The 8,552-nt window shown below is 46.2% G+C and overlaps 1 protein-coding gene across 1 annotated transcript; it reads left to right on the top strand.

The window, feature by feature from the left end:
- The first annotated feature begins 6,687 nt into the window (after nt 1–6,687).
- Nucleotides 6,688–7,809, top strand: LOC134286138 (uncharacterized). Its single transcript, XM_062847710.1, has one exon. The coding sequence runs from the start codon at nt 6,688–6,690 to the stop codon at nt 7,807–7,809; it is 1,122 nt and encodes a 373-aa protein (XP_062703694.1).
- The last annotated feature ends 743 nt before the right edge of the window (nt 7,810–8,552 follow it).

The following is an 8,552-nucleotide window of genomic DNA, read 5'->3' as shown; positions in this document are numbered from 1 at the left end:
CCCTCTAAATTCCCCTCAAGGTCCTTGAGACGTGCATTAATCCCATTGAACGTCCCATTGAAACTTAAACGAAACCTGTTGGAACACCCCCTAAAAGACTTCTGAAATTCCCTGAAACAATTCCCTGAATCCTCTGGTGAATTTCTTATTTTGGGCTTTCTAGGAAATTCCTTGGAATATCCTTGGTCCCATCTCAAATGTCTAGGAACAAGACCTGTTCTCGCGAACTAAGTTGCGTCATTTAAGCCCTGACTTAATTTAGCATTAGCATTTAGTATGGCGTACATATTCGTAGGTGGTACAAACTCACCAAATTATACAAATTCCGGTTCTCTCTAGACGAAATTGTTGACTTCCATCTACATCTCCATCCAGCAACAATATCACCAAAAAATTACACGAAAATCACCTAAAAATGAAGAAAATTCTGGCACCTCGAAGTGAACAAAATAAACTCTCACAATAATTGTAAATTATCCCACTCAAATCAATCCTTAGGCAAAAGTGTTGAACACCCCTGCTCCGAAAAGATGCAGCCTAGTGTACCCCTCAATTCAGCAACATGCTCCAACGTCATAATTGTCTGAACGTTGTCTGTCATCGGTTTGAGGATATGTACATGCATAGGTAGCAATACGGAGGTTGTCAGAATTAGACTGGATGCGTAGTGATTTGCATTTATATAAGCTACGGTAAATTTCTTTATTAAATTGAATTGTTTAATTTCTAAATTACTACTGTGTATTTCTAGTTTTCAATTATATTCAATGAATTCGTATGAGGTAGTTCTGTGGTTAGTTGAATACACTATTGCCGACAAAATGTAAGCTAAACGAATTGTAAACCCTGTTATTAACCCTACTTACAAATAAACATTATTTCAGCTTCGAGCTAACTCACTGCTAAATACGAGTTTTGCTACGCGGATTGTCCGAAAATAGTTTTTTGACCACAGAAAACTCGAAGATTTTTAACGATGTCCAACCCACCAAGGCAGTCGATGATCAGGCAAACGCGGTCGAAAACCCGCGCGGCGAAGGAGAGTGCAAATCCCAACCTCCAAGTTGAGACGGATTCACTGGAGGAAAATCACTCGTCCAATTCGTTTGAACCGTTGTTACGGGTATAAATATTTGTTACAATTATAAGACAGAATAATTGTTAAATGTGTTATAAATTTTATATTCGTGCGTTCTTTGTGTTACATGTTTCATTTTATGTTGTAAATATTCCCCGAGTTTAATGCACATTTATAGGGTTCTGACAAAATATGAAATGCAATCCAATATTGATTGCCAACTTTCAGGCCATTTCGGGCCGCGATTAAGTACTAGATACGTAAACCTTTCCCTGACACAGACTTCAAGTCATAGAGCTCTAGTATCGAAACCCGAAACGGGATGCCCGATTAGGATTAGTTTTCCTAGACAAAACCAAGCTATGAACACAGCAACAAATGCTGTGAACTAAAAGGCATACTGCCAACTAAAATACAATTCCAGGATGACTGATGGACCTAAACCAATAAATGAAACCTCGTCATCCTGTGATCGGAAGATGTTATCCATCTGGATAACAGGGCACATTTATGTTATATGTTGTGCTGTGTGGATTTGTGATGTCTGTATAATGTGCATTTGTAAGGTTCTCTGTGTATCGTGATACTTTGTAATAATTAATTTCTTTTATTTTTGTAACACCGTCGATCATTGATGTTGATGGAGGCAATAAAATTGAGTGCGGTGGTTGCGACAAACCGAACAGTTACGAATTGTATATGGTCCAATGCCGAGGCTGTGCCCGTTGGTACCACTTCTCTTGCGCCAATGTGAAGCAATCGACGGTTCGAAAAGAAGCCTTTGTGTGTGAACTGTGTGTGCCACCAGCTAGTTCTAGAACAAGTCGCACTACTACGTCTAGTATGCGACAGGCGAGGATTGCCCGGGAACTGGAACGGATGCACGAAGAGGAGTACAAGTTCGAACGCGAGAAGCAATATTTAGCCAAAAGGTTTGATTTACTTCGGCAACAAGATGAGCAAGACGGAACATCGAATTCGGGTAGCAGTCATCGTTGTCAGCATAGTCGTCAGGAAAGCCAAAACCGAGTTCAGGACTGGGTGGATGACGTCGCCAGAATTACCGAAGGCGCTGGCGAGCGGTTACCAGGAACCACCGTAGTCGTCAACGAAAAGGACTTCGACCCGAATGTCATCATTACCAACGAAGGCCACGCTTCATCAACCCCAGTAAAAACTCATGTACCTACGCCACTGGTTCCATTACGTCTGAATGACAAGAGCCAGGAACTGGTTTCAGCTCCGCGTACCACCGGAAGTATTGCGATCGGGGAGACAGCGGACGAGGATTCAGAAAGCGCGATTGGAGCTGTTGGCGGGACGAATCGCCCCAGGATTTCACCGGTGCTGTCGTTCGTTGATGTGGTAGGCCCCCTTGACGATCTGCTGAACAATCCGGTTGTGACGAAATCCAAAACGGGCACGATTCCGAAGTTGCAGACTCGTCCATCCTTAGAACAATGGCGTTCTCGTACTACCAACAACGAACACGAAAAGGAGCGTGTAAAAGAAAATGATGTACGGGGGCAGCGGGAGCTGGATTTGATCGATCAGCTTAACCGGCTCGAGATGCAGAAAGAAGACGGGTTCCTCAAGAACCGAGAACTGGAGCAGCAGATGAAAACGCGAGAACAAGAACAGGAGCAATTGGTGCTGCATAAACAACGTGAATTGAGCAAATTGGAACAACAGTTGCAACGTCAGAAGCAGGAGCAGGAAAACTTCGTCCAGCAACAGCAGAAGGTTTTAAAGAAGCGTGATGAGGAACTGGACCGTCTACGGCGTCTGGAGCAAGAATATAGGCAGTATAGGCAAGGTCAAAAGCATCGAGAACTACATCAAGCGCCGACGATAGAGAGTCGTATTCATCAGAAGGAGAACAATGATATAACAACCCTGCGGCCGCAGGTTCTACATTCTGCTGCCGCGATATCAAATTCAGCGGGCCACGGAGAGCCTGCAGGAATTCCTCGCCAAGATGACAGCTGGTACATTAGTGGTTATCAACACCAGTCGCTCCCTGCATATGGTAACATCTCGATTCATTCCAGTGGGAATCCGGTAAGTGATGCTTTGCTAGGCGGTACTCAACCGCATTCACATGATGTCCGATTACAACACCGGAGCTTCGACGAACCTGGAATCAACACTCCCGTGGGAGGGCGGTCAGATATTGACATAGAAAGTAGGGCGTTTGCTAGTGAAGTTTCTGTTAGGCCTAGTTAGATACAAAATCCAGTATTGAACCCCTACCTCCCAGTCTCGACTCCCCCTGTAGTCAACAACGTCGCTATTCCTCCCCAATTGGCTCCTACTCCCCAACAATTAGTGGCCCGACAAGTGGTTAATCGTGAATTACCTATATTCGCGGGTGATCCGATTGATTGGCCCCTATTTATAAGTAGTTATAACCATTCGACACACGCTTGTGGCTACTCAGACTCCGAAAACTTGCTTCGTCTTCAAAGGTGTCTGAAGGGAAGTGCCAAAGAAGCGGTAAGTAGTTTCTTGCTCCATCCCACAACGGTGCCGCAAGTGGTTTCAACGTTACAACTCCTGTACGGTAGACCGGAGCAAATCGTCCAGAGTTTGATCGCCAAAGTACGTAACACGCCGGCACCGAAGAGTGAAAGGTTGGACACGTTAGTAAGTTTCGGTCTCGTTGTGCAAAACTTATGCGGGCATTTGAAGGCCATAGGATTGGAAAACCATCTTTCGAATCCAGTTCTCCTCAATGAGCTGGTCGAAAAGTTACCAACAGCAGTGAAGTTCAATTGGGCCCTTCATTAGAGTCAACTCGCGGTGGTCGATCTGAGTGCGTTTGGGGAATATATGGCGAATGTTGTGTCTGCGACAAGCTGCGTGGTATCCTGGAATGGAGTAGCGTCTAAGGTGGCCAAGGATGACCGCTCCAAGGGTAAGGATCGGGCGTACATCAACACACACACAAAACCGGGGATGACAGGAAGACATCATGAAGTTGTCGAAGAAGATCGCGCCACTTTCGTTACACAGCAGGAAGGACCCAAGAGCTCGGAGAAACCACTGACATGCCCGTCTTGCAAGAATAGGGGTCATCTGGTGGAAGATTGCGGACTGTTCAAGAGGATTTCTATTGACGATCGTTGGAAGGTGGTAAAGGAGAATAGACTTTGCGGTCGGTGTCTAACGTCCCACACACGTTGGCCTTGCAAGGGTCAAGTATGTGGAATAGATGGGTGCCCAAGGCGACATCATCGTCTTCTCGATGATAAAAACTCATCGGTGCCAACCAAAATTGATGCTGTAAAGAATGCAACGGTATCCCTCCATCGGCAGCCGTCGTCCTTCAATCTCTTCCGTATTATTTCTGTGACTCTTTACGGAAGGAAGGGAAAAATGGACACCTACGCCTTCCTTGACGACGGATCGTCGGTTTCACTGATAGAAGACAGAATAGCTGATACACTCGGATTGGACGGTGTCGCTGAATCTCTCTGTGTCCACTGGACTGGTGGAATCAAGAAAAACTATTCCAATTCTCGGATGGTTTCGTTAGAAATTTCCGGCGAAGGAAAAGATAGGCGGTACCTTGCATCGGAAGTCTACACAGTGCGTAACCTTGGACTGCCTGAGCAAACGATGAAGATCGCCGAATTGGTAAAGGAGTTCCAGCATCTGAAGAACCTTCCGGTTCGGGATTTCGATTCAGCTGTTCCCGGTATTCTTATTGGCCACAACAACGTACATTTGCTGGCTTGCCTTAAGCTACGAGAAGGACGTGAACATGAACCGATTGCCACGAAGACTCGTTTAGGCTGGGTTGTCTACGGAAGTCGACGAGGACCAGAGATCAATCACCCGCATCTGCAGATGTACATCTGCAACAAGCAGGAAGATCGAAATTTGCACAATTACGTTCGTAACTTCTTTGAATTGGAAAGCTTGGGTGTCGCAGTTGTTCCCGAAGTGAAAGGATCGGACGAGCAACGAGCAATGTCGATTCTCAATGAGTCGACGGTGCGAACACCCAGCGGGCGTTTCAAAACGGCTCTCTTGTGGAAGTACGATGACTTCGAGTTTCCGGACAGTAAGCGGATGGCGATTAAGCGAATGGAGTGTCTGGGACGGAGACTGCGCAATAACCCTGACTTGTATAACAATGTTCGAAAACAGATTGTGGAATATCAGGAGAAAGGGAATTCCCATAAAGCTACGGCTGAAGAGCTGCAACGATTTGATCCGAGGCGAACCTGGTTTCTTCCGTTGGGGGTTGTGTTGAATCCCAAAAAACCCAACAAAGTACGACTCGTGTGGGATGCAGCGGCCACGGTCGACGGAATATCACTCAACACGATGCTGATGAAAGGTCCTGACCTGCTAACACCTCTGCTACATGTGTTGTATCCGTATCGCGAACAAGAGGTAGCCATCACAGCGGATGTGAAAGAAATGTTCCACCCTGTTCCACCAACTTCTTGTGTGCGAGGAGGATCGTAGTGCTTTACTATACCTTTGGCGGAACTCTGCTGATTTACCATTGGACACGATGGTAATGGATGTGGCGATATTTGGAGCTTCATGTTCGCCCACGCAGGCACAATTCGTTAAAGACATGAATGCTATGGAATTTGAACACCAATATCCTAGAGCTGCACTTGCGATAATACGGCGCCACTACGTAGACGACTATTTAGATAGTATCGATACCATAGACGAAGCAGTAGAATTGGCCGCCCAAGTCATGGAGGTCCACGGTCAAGCCGGCTTTCATATTCGGAACTGGATATCCAACAAAGAGGAATTTGTGAGAACAATAGGAGAAGGTAATCCCGCTGTAGTGAAGCACTTTACTCCAGGCCAGGAGAGTGACGGTGAACGATTGCTAGGGATGATTTGGCGACCGACAGAGGACAACTTCTCATTTGCGTTAAACTTCCGTGACGATTTGAAAGACATCTTGGCTGGTGACGTTGTTCCAACGAAACGGCAAATACTCAGAATAGTCATGAGTATTTATGATCCACTGGGACTCGTTTCGACGTTCGTAGTTCATGGAAAGATAATGATCCAAGAAGTGTGGAGAATCAAGATAGGCTGGGATGAAAAGATTCCAACAAATCTCTTCACTCGTTGGCAGCAATGGCTTATTCGACTGAGAGGAATGGACGAGATTGAAGTACCGCGCTGTTATTTTCCCGGCTATCACCCATCCAGCTACGACACGCTCCAGCTTCACATATTCGTCGATGCAAGTTCAGAAGCCTACGCTGCAGTTGCATATTTTAGAATCGTCGATCGTGGAACTGTTCGTTGCGCCTTGGTATCTTCTAAAACAAAGGTGGTGCCACTCCAACCACTATCAACGCCACGTGCCGAACTGCTTGCAGCGGCTCTAGCAGCTCGTTTACGGAAAACAATCGTAGACGGACATTCGTTGAAGATACATCAAACCCATTTTTGGTGTGACTCATCTACTCCCAAGCAACACACATGTTATAATAGAGTTACGACAGCGCAAGTTTTGGTTGTATAGAAGTTTATTTTACGTAATTCTAACATTGTGTTGAAATAACGTAAAATAAACTTCTATACAACCAAAACTTGCGCTGTCGTAACTTTTATATAACATGTGTGTTACTTGGGCTGTACATTCGTGGATCACATCGGATCTTCGACGATATAGACAATTTGTTGCGCTAAGAGTCAACGAAATTCTCAACCCATCCACACCCGAGGAATGGAGGTGGATTCCAAACCACTTAAACGTTGCCGATGAGGCCACCAAATGGGGCAAGGGGCCTTCGTTCACCACTGACAGCCGCTGGTATCGAGCTCCTCAGTTTCTGTACGAACCAGAAGAACTTTGGCCAGGAGATCAGGAGACTCGCATAACTGAAACGGATGAAGAAGTTCGTCCGGCGTATGTTGGGAAGCATTCCCTCGGGCAACCACTCGTGCTTGTTGAGCGGTTCTCAAAATGGGAGCGACTCCACAGATGCGTTGCGTATGTTTTACGGTTCGTCAATCGAGTTCATCCGGAATGGAAGACGCTGGGATCAACGGTGAATCTCACGAAGGAAGATTTACTGGAAGCGGAACGAGTGCTTTGGCGGTTGGTGCAACATGAAGCGTATCCCGATGAGGTCAACATTTTGAAATCAAAAAGAGAGGGCCAACGAAATCAACAAAAGAATGTAGAGAAGAACAGTTTGTTGTACAAACTATCACCAATAATGGACGAGCATGGAATAATTCGCATGAACAGTCGCCTTTCTGCAGCCGAGTTCTTGCCCTTCGATACTCGATTTCCAATTATCCTTCCGAAGGACAGCTATATCACCCGCCTCGTTGTTGATTGGTATCACCGCGACTACAAACACGCAAATGACGAAACAGTCATTAACGAGATAAAACAAAAATTCCACATTTCGAAGTTAAGAGGGCGGTTGAGCTTCGTGAAGAAAAACTGCAGCTGGTGCCGCGTATATAAGGCAGTACCAACAGTACCGCAGATGGCATCACTTCCACCGGAAAGGCTTACTCCGTTTATCCGCCCCTTTTCCTATGTAGGAATAGACTATTTTGGGCCGTATCTGGTGAAAATAGGAAGAGCTTCAGTGAAACGCTGGGTGGCTCTTTTCACGTGTTTAACGATTAGAGCCATTCACTTGGAAATCGCTGCCACGTTGTCTACGGATTCCTGTAAAAGGCTATTCGCCGATTCATTGCCCGGAGAGGTGCACCATTAGAAGTTTTCACAGACAACGGGACAAACTTCGTTGGAGCTGGTAGAGAGCTGGCAGAAGAGATAAGGAGCTTGAACAATGAGTTGAGTAGTACCTTCACGAATAGCCATACACAATGGAGGTTCAACCCTCCCGCAGCTCCCCACATGGGAGGCTGCTGGGAGAGAATGGTGCGCTCGGTGAAGGTAGCACTCGGCAGCGTACCTACATTGCGAAACTCGACGAGGAATCCTTCTGGACCATGTTAGCGGAGGCCGAATCTATGATAAACTCTCGCCCACTCACATTTGTACCGCTTACAACTGATTCGGAAGAATGCTTGACCCCGAATCACTTCCTTATGATGAGCTCAAAGGGAGTTAAGCAACCTGTCAAAGATCCAATTTGCGAGAAAGCTGCTTTGAAAGACAGCTGGTCTACGTTACAGATGGTTCTAGATCACTTCTGGAAACGTTGGTTGTTGGAGTATCTACCGACCATCACACGACGGTCAAAATGGTTCCAAGATGTACGACCGATTAAGGCAGGTGAACTAGTGATAATTGCAGATGAGAAGCTTCGAAACCACTGGACAAGGGGGCGCGTCGTCCGTGTGTATACAGGGCAAGATGGAGTGGCAAGGAAAGCGGATGTGCAAACAAGTGGAGGAGTCCTGCAACGTGCTGTGACGAAACTAGCTGTGCTAGATCTTGAAAAGGCTGATGACGCAGAAGCGGAACTTCAGTCGTCATGCGGGGGAGGATGTT

Source organism: Aedes albopictus, chromosome 2 (genome assembly GCF_035046485.1).
Source record: "Aedes albopictus strain Foshan chromosome 2, AalbF5, whole genome shotgun sequence".
NCBI classification, from domain to species: domain Eukaryota; kingdom Metazoa; phylum Arthropoda; class Insecta; order Diptera; family Culicidae; genus Aedes; species Aedes albopictus.
The sequence above is the reverse complement of the archived record's forward strand: the minus strand, read 5'-3'. Positions and strand labels throughout refer to the sequence as shown.